Consider the following 18,517-nt stretch of genomic DNA (forward strand, 5'->3'; position numbering starts at 1 on the left):
AACCGTGGCTGGAGAGTACTTATCGAGAGGGATGAGATAGGAGATGTGACTCGAAAACTAGGCAGGGATAGATCTTGCAGGACCACGCCCGGGAGGTGACGGAATTTGGATTCAATTAGCATTGAGGTGGTTATGTCATTTAAGCGACAGAAACAGCTGTCAAGAGAGTCACCTAGAGTCTTAGAGGGCAGGATCTAGGATGTATTGGTTGAAGTAAATAATGACAATGTGAGATGACAGGGCCCTCTCTCCAGGCCGTCGTTGGCTTTGGCTCAGTTAAGGCAATGCTCCCTCCCCGCAATCTCCCTTCTACCTCCGGATCCCAGACACCCCCAATACACACAATTTAAGTAAAATAAGCTCTACAAATGCGGTTTGCGGACAAGTTCCCCACCCAAACTAGGCGAGAGAGATTCTGGAGGCGCAGAAGCATTCCCAAGGGGGGGACAGCCGTAGACCCTACCAAGTTCTGCAAAGCTACAGCAACCCCCCGGCAGGCCCCCGACGCGCGGGGGCGGAGCCGGGGCGGAGCGTACGCATGCGCAGGGCCTGACTCCCGGCGAGGGGTGGGGCGGGCACCAGGGCCGGGGCTGTGACGTCAGGTGCGCGCGTGGCTCCCGCTGCGCAGGAACAGCTGGTGCCTCGGAAGGCGGCCGGCGAGCGGACAGGCGTGGGGCGCTGGTGGCCGGCCGCGCCACGCTGCGGGAGCAACCGCCTCCGCCGCGCACCACTGCACCATGGCCGGCCAGCTGGAGCGTTGCGAGCGCGAGTGGCACGAGCTGGAGGGAGAATTTCAGGAACTGCAGGTAGGACCGGGCCACCTAGTCCTGAAACTCTGCTACCTGATGTGCAGGGTATTCCGCTTCCTGCTTGCCCAGCCCGGGCGGTGGGAACCATTAGGGCCCAGAGGTTGCCCCTGGCTAGGCCCTGGGGGCTGGTGGTCCGCGTGAGCCAGCCCCCTCCCATCTCCCAGTATTTCAGTTCTTCATCCCCTTTGGGCGCCGAGTCGAAGCTCCCCATTTCCCCCGCCCTCGCGCCGGCTCTTTGCTCCGCGCACCTCCTTCGCTGCAGAAAGTTGGTCTACGGCCTCTGAGGGGAAGTTCCAGGCGTGTCCATGTGGGGGAGGCCGGAGGGGACAGGTATGTTTGGGGACTCAAAGAGAAAGCCCAGCGCCCACCTCCAGCTTTCGGCAGCTCCACTCGTCCTTTACTCTGGCGGGCCAGCCCTCTCCTCTGCAGCTCCATTTTGAGAGGTGTGCTTGGGAGCCATTCACCTTGAACCTGTAGACTTTGCTTAGGGGTTAGAGACCCCTATTCTCAGTCTTTGGGGCTCCTGTGTCTGTGCCCGCCTCTCCGACGCTGCTGCAGGCCGAGTTTGGCGTTGTGGATGACATCTGTCACTTGTGACAGCTGGGCTGCCTCCTTTAGTGATAGAGGCTGCTCCCAGCCCTCACCCATTTGGCCCAGAGCCTTACACTGGGTGGGGTGAGGGCGGGTGTAAGAGGCCCCTTGAGAGAATGGCATTGCCGCTGCGCGGGCCTGGCAGGAGAAGTTGTTTCCGATAGGAGGTTCGCAGAGGCCTCAGCTATCTACCTTGGTGACTAAAGACGCCTCAGGAAACCTTAGGGTTGGCCAAGAGGGATGCCTGGACCATTTTTGGAGATGAGGCTGTTCCCTCCGCAGCTACCGGATTGTGTCTCTTTTCTCCAGAGTTGGGCTCTGTTTGCCTTAAATCACATGGAACACCCCAGCCCGCTCCTTCCTGTCCTCAGCTGGAGCAGTGACATTTTCTCTGTCCATGTAGCTCTTGTCTGCAGTTTGGTTGGCCTCTTACTGTGTCCAGAGGAGGGGAGGGGAGATTGGCAAGGGTGTCTGTGATGGGTCTTTCTAGATATGATGTCGTAGGTCCAGGTGAATAGAGAGAGGGTTGCTGGAGAGACTGAGCAGGAAGGCGGGTGCTTTTTCAGGCATGAGCACAGAGTAAGGTACCAGAACCAGAAGGGTACTTTTTCTTGGCCTGTCCAGCCTGTGTGGGTTCGTGCCCTTTCCTTCAGGCCCAGGGCTTAGGGCCCACTCAGTTCCCAGGGGACCCTTCAGGCTCCACTGCCATCGAGAAGACTCAGCTATTTCTTAACGCTTTGTCCTGCTAGGCTCTCAGGTCATGTGCAGCTGTGGAGCCATGGAGGGTATTAGGGTGGGAAGTGCTTCAGAGCTATGCAATTAATGCACTTAACACCAATTAGATAAAGGAGATTTTTGACTTGTTGTTATGTTCTTACTTGGTGTCTCTGGGACTCAGGTGTGTGAGGGACAGAGAGGAATTGGGAATTAACCTGGATTTTGTCCCCTGGTGCACAGCAAGGGCTGTAGAAGGACTGACCAGGTGGAAACCGTGATGTCCCCTGCTCACGTCTTCGGCAGTGGGGGAACTGGACTGGAGTAGGTCTGACTTCTCACCCTTCCCCCCAACCCCCATAATAAATGTAAGAGCTCTGAACTCCTGAGATGAAAGTCTCTGGAAATACGCATATAATAAGTAGGGTATATATTGTCATTATGTTTGTGTTGGGTGGACTTTCAGATATGAGACATTTGTTGGGGAACAGGGAGGTCACAACAGGTAGGCAGGTGGGCAAGGTTAACAATAGGAAGGGTCTTTTTTTTCCACCAGAAAATCCCGGCCTGTCTTAATTTGCCTATATCTGCCTCAGAATCTGGGATTTGTGGGTTTCATGTTCATATCTCTCTGATTCTGTCTTTCTTGGGATGATGTATAATATCTTTGTGTTTTACCTCTTCTTCCCTTTTTCCAGTGAAGGGAGGAAAGAGGAAATCTAATTTCAGATCCTAGAGGATTTGAAAGGTCTTTGGAATTCCTCCCCATCCCTAAAAAAGTCATAATCTCTGGGACTTTCTAGAGGAAAGGATCTGTTTTCTTTTGCCTGTGATTTGCATCTGCCAGGGCCTCTCTGGACTCGGGGGCAAGGTCGAGTCACCGTGAGGACTTTGGTTTTGCCTGGTTGCGGTTTCGGCCATGCCGGTGAATTGAGCATTAGTCTGAGACCAGTGCGTGTTTGGCCCTGTGGCCTGTGGTGTGACCACAGAAGGTCACTTACAGATGTGGTGGCAGGTGATTTAATGTGCATTTCCTGTCTTGCATCTCTGGAAACCTCGTCCCTCTCCACCCAGGAAGGAGGTGGCCCGAAGAAGCCTCTCCCTAACCCTGACCTCACAGAAATGCAGGGTAGGCCATTGTAAGATTTTTGGCTTTTGTTACCAATGAAACGGGCATCCCTCTGGCTGCTGTGTATAGAATAGACATGAGGCGGACAGGGTGGAAGTAGGAAGATAAGTATTATTTTATTAAAACCCTTGGAAAAAAAAAACCCTGTGAAATAGATCCTGTTTTACCCATCTTGCAGAGTGAAAAATGTACCCCAAATCACACGGCTTATGAGTACTGGATTCAGGATTCAAACCCAGGCATTGAACATCAGAGTCTATACTCTTTTTTTTTTTTAATTTTTATTAGAGTACAGCTGATTTACAGTGTTGTGTTAGTTTCAGATGTACAGCAAAGTGAATCAGTTATACATATACGTATATCCACTCTTTTTTTTTTTTTTTAGATTCCTCTCCCATATAGGCTGTTACAGAGTATTGAGTAGAGTTCCCTGTGCTATACAGCAGGTTCTTATTAGTTATCTGTTTTATATATAGTAGTGTGTATATGTCAGTCCCAATCTCCCAACTTATCCCTCCCCCCACATCCCCTGGTAACCATAAGTTTGTTTTCTATATCCATGACAGGGCCTGTATACTCTTAACTACTACCCAAGGCAGGTCTGTGCCCCGGGTACTCTTTTGTTTCTCTCCCATCTTGCATTGCCTTCTGGGCCTCTTTCCCTAGAAGTGGGTTCTGTGGAAAGAACTCCAGACAGGGAGTCAGGATTCCTAGGTTCAGGCCTGAACTCTGCCACTGCCTAGCATCTGACCTTTAGCAAGCCGCCTCTCTGAGCTTTTCTTTATCTAGAAAACAAAGGCTGACAATAATAGCAGCAACGATAAGAGCTGACTGTATGATACATGGATTATTCCATTTAATCTAAACGACAGCCTGGCTTTACAGATGAGAGTGAGGCTAAGAGATGTTAAGTAACTTGAAACTCGAGGAGCCAGAATTTGAACCCAGGCCTGCTGTATCCATCAGATACTTTTTGGGTTCCTAACACAGTGGGCTCCAACAGTATCCTGAGACCCTTGGCTCTCGAAGGAAGCTTTTGGACTTGTGGGGACTCATTTCATTTGTACGGTGCTTTAACATGATGCGTTAGTAAGGATTCTTAGTGGTAAGTGGCAGAAACCCAGTTGAACCAGCTTTAAGCCAAAAAACAAAAATGTTTTATTGGCTCATGTAGTGGGAAGTCCAGTGGGAAATGGCTTCAGGCAAGGCTGGATCCAGGTGCTTCAGTGATGTCTGTGTGTGTGAGTGTGTGTATGTTTCCTCTATGTCAACTTCATTCTCAACAGTCTCTCCCATGTTGTGGCAAAGATGAGCATTGGCAGCCTCAGGCTGATATCTACCAGTTCAGCAAACCTCAGAAACAGAGCATCTTCTCTCCTGTAATTCTGGCAGGAGTCCCAGGGCTAACTCTCATTGGCCCGACTTGGGTCATGTGATTATCCCTTACTTAACCAGACCCTGTGGCACTAATTGGCTGGGTCTTGGTTAACATGTCTCCCCTGGAGCCCAGGACTGGGATAAGTGCTGTTCAAACCACGTGAAATAAAGAGTGGTGGAGGGGTGGTCCCATGAAGGAAAATCAAAATACTGGTAGTAAAAAAAAAAAAAAAAACAGAGAAGGATGCTGGACAGGTATCTTTTTAGGAGTAATAGAAACAGTCTATATCTGTGCCTCACAAACTGTGTTAAGGCACCTCCAAGGAGCTGCAGCAAGCTCACAGGGGGACTGTGGGATAATTTAAATTTTCAAGGGAAACACAATATCTGTCATTAAAAAGAATGTTTCACACATCTTTTTTTTTTTTTTCGGTATGCGGGCCTCTCACCTGTTGTGGCCTCTCCCGTTGTGGAGCGCAGGCTCAGCGGCCATGGCTTATGGGCCTAGCCGCTCCGCGGCACGTGGGATCTTCCCGCACCAGGGCACGAACCCGTGTCCCCTGCATCGGCAGGCGGACTCTCAACCACTGCACCACCAGGGAAGCCCCACACATCTTGTTAATGATGTCATATCTTTGTGAAGTTGGGTTTTGGGGGCTGATTAAAATCAAATACTATGTGAAAATCAATTTAGAACAAGAAATGAGGATGACAGTGTCCAATCTATTCCCAAGGTTTGAGATTTTGTGCAGAGCCCGACAGGCACACACATCCGTAAATAATTTTGGTTACTTCTGAATGAAATAAAAATACTTTTGTCAATTTCTGTGTATTCTTTTTTCCCCAAGAGGCTACTAAGTTGGTAGGACATAAATACTTTTCAATTATTTGGCTTAAGGACTCTGTGAAAAGTTTACTGAGACGCTAAGGGTGTGGTGAACCAACAAAGTTTGGGAACCTTTGTTTTATGTCCTGATTGTGGTGGTGGTTACACAACTATATGTATTTGCCAAAATTCGTTATGTATACCTGAAAATTGGTGAATTCGTATGTAAATTCTACCTGTAAAGCTGATTTTCAAAAACCAGTACATGCCTGTTAACATATAGCTCATCCCCTAGCTCTTCCACAACTGAGGAAACTTAAGAAGTGGCAGACTCTGGACATGAAGGCAGTCTGACTCTCAAGCCTAATCACTTAACCATTATGTTATTCTGTCTTCCAAATGCCTGACATGCATGCTGATGCCCTCACTTACTGCTCCTATAACAGACATTACTAATCGATCCTGGCGCATGACTCAGAATCTTTCCCAGTATAGAATTGATACAGTTTAGGTGAAGTCAACTTGCTATCTTTGGTAGTGTTTCCATGGCATACTGAGTCTTAGTTCAGTATATTCAGCATTCAGAAATCTTTATTTGATGTTGATTCCTTGGAAGGAGAACTATATAAATGCAGTCTCTTGAGAACTTAGCACCAGCCACACCTGTAAGTGACCACATTTTAGTGGTGGCCATGGCTCTGTTGCAGTCTGCTGGGTTGCCCACCAACTTGCAATGTTCCTAGACCAGGGCCCTGTCTGAAAATGGCATATGATTCCATTGCTGGCAATTCTTTCTTTCTTTCTTTTTTTAAAATTTTTGGCCGCACCGCGTGGCTTGCAGTTTCTTAGTTCCCCGACCAGGGATAGAAAGAACCCTTGCCCCCTGCAGAGTTCGGACTCCTAAGTGCGGACGCCTAACCACTGGACCACCAGGGAATTCTTGATTGCCGGCAGTTCTTGCAATAAACGTTGACTCAAGAGTTGTGACTCAGCCAAGTTGTGTTGAAAGGGCATCTCTAGGTGTTTCACAGCTGTGCTGGCACCTGGACTCATTAACCTCATCTTCCCAGTGGGGCAGAGTTTGGGGCCTCAGAGGACAGGAGAGGCGGCAGATCTCCAAATCTTCCAGCAGAAATTCAATTGTTTGTGTCTCCCATACATGGTATAAAAGGATGGTAATCAGACATGTAGGAAAGGAGCTATGGGTATCTCAGCTTACAGAGCCAATGTTAGTGTCTGTCTCTCTCTGATCTATTCTACATTTTTATAAATAATACATATCCACATAGTTAAAAACTCAAATAGGAGATATGTATAAGAATTCTGTAACAGCTGAAAACTGGAAACCTAACTGTCCATCAGAATGGATAATTCCACTGAACATCCATAGAGTGTGGTATGAAGATCAGATGAATAAACTAGAGCTATATGTATCAACATGGATAAATATTTTAAAAAGAAAAGCAACATTGGGAGGAGATATGGGGATATATGTATATGTATAGCTGACTCACTTTGTTATAAAGCAGAAACTAACACAACCTTGTAAAGCAATTATACTCCAATAAAGATGTTAAAAAAAAACCCCACCAAAACCTCAAAAAAAAAACCAACAACCCAGCAACATTGTGTGAAAAGTTGCCAAGGGGTATGTATAGTATGACATGTATAATAAAGTTAAAAGCATTCAAAACAGCACTATGTTTTGCTTACTGATACATGTCTATGTAGTACAAATACAAAGACTTGCAAGGGAGTGATATGGGCCAGATTCAGTATAGTGGAGATTTGGGCAGGGCCCTGGCAGGAAGCAAATGACTCTTCCAAATGGGTGTCACTGAAAAAAGTCTAAGGAAGGGACTATTTACAGAGGTGTGGCAGTTTAAAGACGAGGTCCTTGGAGCTGGAACCAGTCCTCATCCTAAGGGGCAGAGGGAAGGGGCCGTCACCAGAGCTTGTTGCAGGGAAAGGGGAGCTGCAGGACAGGAGCTGCAGTGGTCAAAAGCTGTAGCAAAGCAGGGAGGAGGCAGGAGGAACCAATACCCCAGCCTCTCTCTCCTCCCGCTCTCCAGTCTTCTGTCCTGGCATCCCATTGGCTAGGTAGGAGGCAGGGCAAGGGAGCCTGGGAGATGCAGTCCCAGGGCACAGAGAAAGACAGAATTGATCTGGGGTGGGCGTGGGGGTGGACATAACCAGCATAGAGGTTCCCCTCATTGGGGGCAGCAGATGGGAATACCACGTAGAAAGAGTACATAGGGCCTTTCAACTCTTTGTGCCCTATTATTTCTTAAACTGAGGGTGAGAATATGGGTATTAATGTTATATTTGTTTTCTATTATATGATTTTCTGTCTTTTTCAATATGTCTGAAATATTTCATAATAAAATGAGCAGGAGACCAAAAAGTAACCTAACAGTACCAAAAGACTTAATTAAAAAAAATAGGCTCGGGCTTCCCTGGTGGCACAGTGGTTAAGAATCTGCCTGCCAATGCAGGGGACACGGGTTCGAGCCCTGGTCCGGGAAGATCCCACATGCTGCAGAACAACTAAGCCCATGCACCACAACTACTGAGCCTGCGTTCTAGAGCCCACGAGCCACAACTACTGAGCCCACGTGCCACAACTACTGAAGCCCGCACGCCTAGAGCCCGTGCTCTGCAACAAGAGAAGCCACCGCCTGCGCACCGCAACGAAGAGTAGCCGCTGTTAGCTGCAACTAGAGAAAGCCCGTGCACGGCAACAAAGACCCAATGCAGCCAAAAATAAATAAATAAATAAATTTATTTAAAAAATAGTCTCAGTCATTTATGTGGTTATGACCATGCAAATATCATTTACTGAAGAATTGAGTAGTGTATGATGCTTGCGTTTTCTCTCAGAGAAAGAGAAATTTTTATTTATTTATTTTTGGCTACTTTGGTTCTTCGTTGCTGTACGTGGCTTTCTCTAGTTGCGGAGAGCGGGGGCCACTCTCCGTTGCAGTACATGGGCCTCTCACTGCGGTGGCTTCTCCTGTGGAGCACGGGCTCTAGGCGCACAGGCTCAGTAGTTGTGGCTCGCGGGATCTAGAGCACAGGCTTAGTAGTTGTGGTGCACAGGTTTAGTTGCCCTGTGGCATGTGGGATCTTCCCGGACCAGGACCTGAACCCACGTCCCCTGCACCGGCAGGCGGACTCCCAACCACTGCGCCACCAGGGAAGCCCGAGAAATTTTTTTTTTAATTAATTTTTTTTAATTAATTTATTTTTGGCTGCATTGGTTCTTTGTTGCTGTGTGCAGGCTTTCTCTAGTTGCAGCGAGCGGGAGCTACTCTTTATTGTGGTGCATGGACTTCCCTTTGTTGCAGAGCAGGGCCTCTAGGTGTGTGGACTTACGTAGTTGTGGCACGTGGGCTCAGTAGTTGTGGCTCGAGGGCTCTAGAGCGCAGGCTTAGTAGTTGTGGCGCACGGGCTTAGTTGCTCTGCAGCACGTGGCATCTTCCCAGGCCAGGGCTCAAAACCATGTCCCCTGCATTGGCCGGAAGATTCTTAACCACTGCGCCACCAGGGAAGTCCAGCATTTGATTCTTTGCTGACAATATTTACCTTATAACTATACTCTTTCCTCCTGCCTCCAAAGCTCCATCTTTAGATATTTTATCAAGTGCATCTCTTTTTTTTAAAATAGATCTTTATTAGAGTATAATTGCTTCACAATACTGTGTTAGCTTCTGTTGTATGACAAAGTGAATCAGCCATATGCATACATATATCCCCATATCCCCTCCTTCTTGAACCTCCCTCCCATCCTCCCTATTCCACCCCTCTAGGTCATCGCAAAGCACTGAGCTGATCTCCCTGTGATATGCGGCTGCTTCCCACTAGCTATCTGTTTTGCATTTGGTAGTGTATATATGTCCATGCTACTCTCTCACTTCGTCCCAGCTTACCCATCCCCCTCCCTGTGTCCTCAAGTCCATTCTCTATATCTGCGTTTTTATTCCTGTCCTGCCTCTAGTTTCTTCAGAACCTTTTTTTTTTTAGATTCCATATATATGTGTTAGCATATGGTATTTGTTTTTCTCTTTCTGACTTCACTCTGTATGACAGACTTTATATCCATCCACCTCACTACAAATAACTCAATTTTGTTTCTTTTTATGGCTAGTAATATTCCGTTGTATATATGTGCCACATCTTCTTTATCCATTCATCTGTCGATGGACACTTAGGTTGCTTCCATGTCCTGGCTATTGTAAATAGAGCTTCAGTGAACATTGTGGCACATGACTCTTTTTTTTTTTTTTTTTTTGCGGTACATGGGCCTCTCACTGTTGTGGCCTCTCCCGTTGCGGAGCACAGGCTCCGGACGCGCAGGCTCAGCGGCCGTGGCTCACGGGCCCAGCCGCTCCGTGGCATGTGGGATCTTCCCGGACCGGGGCACAAACCCGTGTCCCCTGCATCAGCGCACATGACTCTTTTTGAATTATGGTTTTCTCAGGGTATATGCCCAATAATGGGATTGCTGGATCATATGATAGTTCTATTTTTAGTTTTTTAAGAGAAATGCAAATCAAAACTACAGTGACGTATCACCTCACGTCGGTCAGAATGGCCATTATCAAAAAATCTAGAAACAATAAATGCTGGAGAGGGTGTGCTGGAAAGGGAACCCTCCTGCACTGTTGGTGGGAAGGTAAATTGATACAGCCACTACGGAGAACAGTATGGAGGTTCCTTAAGTGTGTCTGTTTTCTTTGCTTGGTCTTGAACTAGATAGTTGGGGGGTTGGGACTTGCTTCGGGCAGCAGAGTAGAGTCCTTTCTTCCATAGCTGCTTGTCTGCTTTGGTGCCCCCAGCACTCTGGGTTATTTTTGGAGGTAGCAACTTGAAGTGGGAGTCAATCATGTTTAATAAGCTGGTACTCCTTGCACTGTGTGCAGAGACCCAACTCCCAGTTTTCAGTGAGTGTCTCCCTTGCTCCAATACACTGCTGCCTAGTTTAGAAATAAAAATAGTGGTTTGGCATTCTGGCATTTTCTTTGAAAGTTAAACATATACTTACCATATGACCCAACAATTCCATTCCTAGGTATCTATCCAAGAGAAAGGAAAATAGGTATCTACACAAAGACTTGTACATGAATGTTCATGGCAGCATTATTCATAGTACCCAAAAAGTGGAAATAACCCAAATGTCTAACAGCTGGTAGATGAATGAACAAAATGTGATATAAGTGCTGAGTAGTAATAAAAATTGATACATACTACAACATAAATACACCTCAAAAACAGTATGCTACGTGAAAGAAGCCAGACGCAAAGCCACATATTGTATGATTCCATTTATATGAAGTATCCAGAAAAGACATCTATAGGGACAGAAGGTGGATTAGTGGTTGCCAGGAGCTGGGAGGAGGGAAGAGTGGGGAGCGAGTGCTCATAGACACTGGAGATCTTACTGGATAATGGAATGTTTTAAAACTGGATGTGGTGATAGTTGCATAACTTGATAAATGTATAAAAATCACTGAATTGTACACTTAAAATGAGAATGTTATGACATGTAAATTATACTTCAATAAGTTGTTAAAAAATGATGGTTTAGGGGCTTCCCTGGTGGCGCAGTGGTTGGGAGTCCGCCTGCCGATGCAGGGGACACGGGTTCGTGCCCCGGTCCAGGAAGATCCCACATGCCACGGAGCGGCTGGGCCCATGAGCCATGGCCGCTGAGCCTGCGCGTCCGGAGCCTGTGCTCCGCAACGGGAAAGGCCACAACAGTGAGAGGCCCGCGTACCGCAAAAAATAAAAATAAAAATAAATGACAGTCACCAGGGCAAGAGCTTGGTAATAAAGAGTCCAAGATTTATGGCTTCTCTTCTTACCTGGTGTGGTTAACTTTGCCCAGATGGAAAGCTCTGTTCTTTGGCATGTTAATCTAGATTCTGACACTTGCCTCTTAAAAAGCCAAACAGAATAAAATGGCATTTGTTTGCTTACATTAATAGGGAAGTCAAAGGTGTACCGCCTTCAGATATAAGCCGATCCGGGGGCTTAAATGAAACCTTCAGGGCTCAGCCTTTGTTTGCCTCTCCATCCTGTTTTCCTCTCAGTTGGGTTCATTCCCAGGCAAGGCAGCCCCATTAGCTCTGCTAAGGTAGCAGGGGTAGCTCCTGCTACCTTGAGAACTAGGGGAAAAAGAGTTTCTTTTTTTTTTTTTTCCAACAGTTCTGATAAAAGCCCCACCACTGAGGTTCATTGGTTTTGAATGCTCGTCCCTGAGTCAGCCAGCCTGGTCAGGAGGCTGATGTTCTGATTGGCCAGGCCTGGGTCATTTGCCCTGGAACCTGGGGTAAACCTGCTCCTAGCCAGATCTCACGGACTGAGTGTTGGGGAGGGATGGATCTCCAAAGAAACCATAGGGACATTAACCAGAAAGGGAACAGCTGCTGAGCTGGCAAAAACAACAGAAAGCTTCCATCTGGCGACTAGTTGCATTCAAGGACACAGGGCTGGCTGGATGAAAGGCAGGATTGGATTGCCTCAGTGTGGCTCATCCTCCTGTTCCTGGAAAAAAACATCTCAAAACACAAGTCCAACTGAGGGTCTGTGGGGACTTCCCTGGTGGCGCAGCGGTTAAGAATCCACCTGCCAATGCAGGGGACACGGGTTCCAGCACTGTTCTGGGAAGATCCCACATGCCGCGGAGCAACTAAGCCCGTGCTCCACAACTAGTGAGCCTGCGCTCTAGAGCCTGCAAGCCACAACTGCGGAGCCCAAGTGCCACAAGTACTGAAGCCCGCGTGCCTAGAGCCCGTGCTGCACAATGAGAAGCCCGCGCACCGCAGCGAAGAGTAGCCTCCTCTCGCCACAACTAGAGGAAGCCTGCGCGCAGCAATGAAGACCCAACGCAGCCAAAAACAAAAAAAAGAGACATGGGGCTTCCCTGGTGGCGCAGCGGTTGAGAGTCCGCCTGCCGATGCAGGGGACACGGGTTCGTGCCCCGGTCCGGGAAGAACCCGCATGCCGCGGAGCAGCTGGGCCCATGAGCCATGGCCTCTGAGCCTGTGCGTCCGGAGCCTGTGCTCCGCAATGGGAGAGGCCACAACAGTGAGAGGTACGCGTACCGCAAAAAAAAAAAAAAAAAAAAGAGACAGCTGTTGTAAAATGGTACAGCCTCTCTGGAAAACGGTATGGCAGTTCCTTGAAAAAGTTAAACATGGATTACCTTATGATCCAGAAATTCTACTTCTGATTATATACTCAAAAGAATTAAAAGGAGGGACTCGAACAAATATTTATCCACCCGTGTTCATAGTAACATTATTCACAATATCCAAAAGATGGAAGCAACCCAGGTGTTCATCAACAGATGAGTGGATAAAATGTGGTATATACATACTGCAGGATATTGTTCAGCCTTAAAAAGGAAGGAAATTCTGCTACATGCTGCAATTTGGATGGACCTTGAAGCCATTATGATATGTCTAAATAAGTCAGGCACAAAAAGTATAAATACTGTATGATTCAACTTATACCTAGAGGAGTCAAATTCATAGAACTAGAAAGTAGAGTGGTGGTTGCCAGGGGCTGGGGGGGAACAGGAAATTGAATTATTGTGTGACAGGTTTGGAGTTTCAGTTGCAATGATGAAAAAGTTCTGGAGATGGATGGTGGTAATGGTTACTCAGTGATGTGAACATATTAGATGCCACTGAGTTGTACACATAAAATGGTTAAGATGGTAAATTTTATGTGTATTTTGTTACAAGTAGAAAATTTTTTTAAATTTAATGATTAACATGGTAAATTTTATGTTATATATTTTTGCCACAGTTGAAAAAAGACTGAGAGACAGCAGGTCTGGAAAAAATTTAGAATCCAAGAAATGAGTTGATAATCTTTCCTGCCGCTTGTGGGACTGGCATGAGGTAGAATCAGCAGAGACTGGGCGTGGGCAAGGAGTGCCCTGGGAATGGAGAGCGTGTCACACTAAGGGCCTTGTTTCCAGCCCCCCAGACCCCACGTTGTCCTCAAGACTGGCAAATCCTGAGCCTGGAGCCGAGGGCAGGGTGGACTGGACGTGTGGTCTCCAGTATCAGATCTCCCTTGGGAAGTGGTTCTAGCCAATGGCAGAGAGAGAGACGGAGAACTCTTAGGGATCAGGAATGATTGTATGTGCCAAGGGACAAAATTATGGGAAGGGCCATGGACTTCCTATCCCTACTCAGTCTGATGCCTTAGGATTGGGCAGAAAATATCACCAATGAAGCATCGGAAAAGTGCCCTTAAGAAAGTCAGTGGGGGGAATTCCCTGGCAGTGCAGTGGTTGGGACTCTGTGCTCTCACTGCAGAGGGCACAGGTTCGGTCCCTGGTCAGGGAACTAGGATCCCGTAGGCCATGCAGGGTGGCCAAAAAAAAAAAAGTCAGTGGGGATAGCAGTGAGTGTTGCTTGGTGAGGTGTGGAGGACAGCTGTCATATGCTGTGGGTGGGAGTGTAAATTGTCACAGTCACTTTGCAGGCAATTTGCCAAGATCTGTTAAAACTCAAATCAAGCCTGTACCCTGTGACCCAGCAATTCCACTTCTCTTCCCCAGAGACACTTGCACATTTCCCCAGAGAGACAGTGCAAGGATATTATTCAGTGCTGCATTGTCGGTTATAGTCAGAGACTGGAAACAACCTAAACACCCAGTGATAGGAAAATGGCTAAATAAACTGTTGTATGTCCACAGCATGAAGTACTGCACAGGTCTAAAAAAAATGAAATACATCTATATATTCTTATGTGGGTAGATCTATAAGACATATTGTTGAGTGAGAAAAGAAAGTTGTGAAATCATATCTATATTCTGATACTGTTAATATATTTTAAAAAATCAGAAGTATGTGCTTTAGGGTATAAGCTATGCTGCTGTAGCAAAGAGGTATCCTAATAAAAGGGTTTAAATGAGGTAGCTTCTTTCTTTCTCGCATAACAGTTCAGAGTGGGATGTGGTCCAGGGTGAGTGGTGTTCCAGTTATCTGTTGCTGCATAAAGCAACAGTTATTGCATTTTGCTCACAGAGTCTGTGGGTCAGGAGTTTAGGCAGGGCGTGGTGGGGATGGCTTGACGGTGCTCCATGAGGTCAGCGGCCTTAGCTGGGAAGACGTGAATGGCTGGGAGTAACTCACATGGCTGGGGCTGGAATCATCTGGAGGTTTCTTGACCCTCATGTCTGGGACCTGAGCTGGAATAACAAGGTTTGTCTTAGTTGGGGCTATTGATCAGACTGCCTCCATGTGACTTCTCTATGTGGTTAGGGTTTCCATGCAGCATGGTGGCCCCAGGGTAGTTGAACATTTTGTTCCAAGAGCTTGTGTTCCAGCAAATAAGGCAGAAGCTACGTGGCCTTCCGTGACTTTTTCTCAGAAATTGTATAGTGTCACTTCTGCCATTTAAAAAAAATTGAGGTATAGTTGACTTAACAGTACTATATGTTTCAGGTGTACAATATAGTGGTTCACAACTTTCTTTAAAATAAATTTATTTTATTTGGTTACGTTGGGTCTTCATTGCTGTGCACAGGCTTTCTCTAGTTGCGGTGAGCGGTGGGTACTATTTGTTGTGTGCGTGGGCTTCTCATTGTGGTGACTTCTCTTGTGGTGGAGCATGGGCTCCAGGCGCGTGGGCTTCAGTAGTTGTAGCTCACGGGCTCTAGCGCGCAGGCTCAGTAGTTGTGGTGCACAGGCTTAGTTGTTCCGCGGCATGTGGGATCTTCCTGGACCAGGGCTCAAACCTGTGTCCCCTGCATTGGCAGGTGGATTCCTTTTTTTTTTTTTAACATCTTTATTGGAGGATAATTGCTTTACATTGTTGTGTTAGTTTCTGCTGTAAAACAACGTGAATCAGTGATATGCATACATATATTCCCATATCCCCTCCCTCTTGCGTCTCCCTCCCACCCTCCCTATCCCACCCCTCTAGGTGGTCACAAAGCACCGAGCTGATCTCCCTGTGCTAGGCAGCTGCTTCCCACTAGCTATCTATTTTACATTTGGTAGTGTATATATGTCAGTGCCACTCTCTCACTTCTTCCCAGCTTACCCTTCCCCCTCCCCGCATCCTCAAGTCCATTCTCTACGTCTGCGTCTTTATTCCTGTCTGGCCCCTAGGTTCTTCAGAATCTTTTTTTTTTTTTTAGATTCCATATATATGTGTTAGCGTATGGTATTTGTTTTTCTCTTTCTGACTTACTTCACTCTGTATGTCAGACTCTAGATCCATCCACCTCACTACAAATAACTCAATTTCGTTTCTTTTTATGGCTGAGTAATATTCCATTGTATATATATGCCACATCTTCTTTATCCATTCATCTGTTGATGGACACTTAGGTTGCTTCCATGTCCTGGCTATTGTAAATAGAGCTGCAGTGAACATTGTGGTACATGACTCTTTTTGAATTATGGTTTTCTCAGGCTATATGCACAGTAGCGGGATTGCTGGGTCATATATGGTAGTTCTATTTTTAGTTTTTTAAGGCACCTCCATACTGTTCTCCATAGTGGCTGTATCAATTTACATTCCCACCAGCAGTGCAAGAGGGTTCCCTTTTCTCCACACCCTCTCCAGCATTTGTTGTTTGTAGATTTTTTTGATGATGGCCATTCTGACTGGTGTGAGGTGATACCTCACTGTAGTTTTGATTTGCATTTCTCTAATGATTAGTGATATTGAGCATCCTTTTATGTGTTTGTTGGCAATCTATATGTCTGCTTTGGAGAAATGTCTATTTAGGTCTTCTGCCCATTTTTGGATTGGGTTGTTTGTTTTTTTGATATTGAGCTGCGTGAGCTGCTTGTATATTTTGGAGATTAATCCTTTGTCAGTTGGTTCATTTGCAAATATTTTCTCCCATTCTGAGGGTTGTCCTTTTGTCTTGTTTATGGTTTCCTTTGCTGTGCAAAAGCTTTTAAGTTTCATTAGGTCCCATTTGTTTATTTTTGTTTTTATTTCCATTTCTCTAGGAGGTGGGTCAAAAAGGATCTTGCTGTGATTTATGTCATAGAGTGTTCTGCCTATGTTTTCCTCTAAGAGTTTTATAGTGTCTGGCCTTACATTTAGGTCTTTAAGCTATTTTGAGTTTATTTTTGTGTATGGTGTTAGGGAGTGTTCTAATTTCATTCTTTTACATGGAGCTCTCCAGCTTTCCCAGCACCACTTATTGAAGAGTCTGTCTTTTCTCCAGTGTATATTCTTGCCTCCTTTATCAAAGATAAGGTGACCATATGTGCATGGGTTTATCTCTGGGCTTTCTCTCCTGTTCCATTGATGTATATTTCTGTTTTTGTGGCAGGCGGATTCTTAACCACTGAGCCACCAGGGAAGTGCCTAGTGGTTCACAATTTTTAAAGGTTATATTTCACTTATGCTTATGATAAAATGTTGGCTGTATTCCCTGTGTTGTACAGTATATCCTTTTTTTTTTAACATCTCTATTGGAGTATAATTGCTTTACAGTGGTGTGTCAGTTTCTGCTTTATAACAAAGTGAATCACCTATACATATACATATATCCCCATATCTCCTCCCTCTTGCATCTCCCTCCCACCCTCCCTATCCCACCCTTCTAGGTGGTCACAAAGCACCGAGCTGATCTCCCTGTGTTATGCGGCTGCTTCCCACTAGCTATCTATTTTACATTTGGTAGTACATATAAGTCCGTGCCACTCTCTCACTTCGTCCCAGCTTACCCTTTCCCCTCCCCGTGTCCTCAAGTCCATTCTCTACTAGAATATATCCTTGTAACTTATTTATTTTATGCATAGCAGTTTGTACCTCTTAATCCCCTACTCTTATCATGCCCGTCTCCCCCTTCTCTCTTCCCACTGGTAACCACTAGTGTGTTCTCTGTATCTGTGAGTCTGTTCTTGTTATATTCACTAGTTTTATTTTTTTAAGATTCCACATATAAATGATATCATACCGTGTTTGTCTTTCTGTGTCTCACTTATTTCACTAAGCATAATACCCTCCAAGTCCATCCATGTTGTTGAAAATGGCAAAATTTCATTCTTTGTTATGGCTGAGTAGTATTCCACTGTATATATATATATACCACATCTTTATCCATTTGTCTGTTGACGGACATTTAGGTTGCCTCCATATCTTGGTTATTGTAAATAATGCTGCTGTGCCTATATCTTTTTTAATTAGTGTTTTCATTTTCTTCAGATATATACCCAGGAGTGGAATTGCTGGATCATGTGGTAGTTCTATTTTTAGTTTTTTGAGGAACCTCCATACTGTTTCCACAGTGGCTGCACCAATTTACATTCCCACCAACAGTGCACAGGGGTTCTCTTTTCTCCACATCCTCGCCAACATTTGTTAATTGTGGTCTTTTTTGATGACAGCCATTCTGACAGGTGTGAGGTGATATCTCCCTGTGGTTTTGATTTGCATTTATTTGATGATTAGCAGTGTTGAGCATCTTTTCATGTGCCTGTTGGCTATCTGTATGGCTTCTTTGGAAAAATGTCTATTCCGATCTTCTGCCCATTTTTTAATCAGATTGTTTGCTTTTTGGGTAATTTCAACATATTTTATTGGTCAAATCAGCCATAAGCCTACTTTTAATGAGAGGGAACAGAGAACCCACTTCTCTATGTGAGGAGTGCTAAAGGCTTGGTGGTCTTGTTGTAAAACAGTCACAGGTGGGAAGCCCTGTCACAGGAGGTCACCCGGGATCCAGGTTCGTTTGGCTGAGGAGGGCACAGTGGGCTTTGTCATTTGTATTATGTGGCTTCCATCTCTGGTTTCAAGGTAACTGGATCCATTGTTGCCATATGCCAGCCAGGGAAAGAGAGAGTAGAGGGCAAGCCATTCCTTATAAAAATGTGGTTCAGTTATTCTTGGCAGAAAATGTTGGCTTGACATGTGAAAACTGAATAGCTAGAAATGGCAGGGTGTAATGATTAAAAAAAAAATGTGGTTCAGAACTTACATCACTTCTGCTTGCAACCCAGTGGCTAACTCTTGGTCATATTGCTACACCTAGCTGCAAGGGAGGCTGGGAAATGTCTGTAGCTGGACAGCCACGTGCCT

General features: G+C 45.9%; 1 protein-coding gene across 2 annotated transcripts in view; it reads left to right on the plus strand.

The window, feature by feature from the left end:
* The first annotated feature begins 613 nt into the window (after positions 1–613).
* TMEM120B (transmembrane protein 120B) overlaps positions 614–18,517 on the plus strand; it is a 49,069-nt gene continuing 31,165 nt past the window's right edge. For both annotated transcript variants that reach the window (XM_060170324.1, XM_060170325.1), the window contains exon 1: positions 614–806. In XM_060170324.1, the coding sequence (XP_060026307.1) occupies positions 738–806 (69 nt within the window). In that variant the 5' untranslated portion in view covers positions 614–737. The remainder of the gene's footprint in view (positions 807–18,517) is intronic.

This window comes from Lagenorhynchus albirostris, chromosome 14 (assembly GCF_949774975.1).
Source record: "Lagenorhynchus albirostris chromosome 14, mLagAlb1.1, whole genome shotgun sequence".
NCBI classification, from domain to species: Eukaryota; Metazoa; Chordata; class Mammalia; order Artiodactyla; family Delphinidae; genus Lagenorhynchus; species Lagenorhynchus albirostris.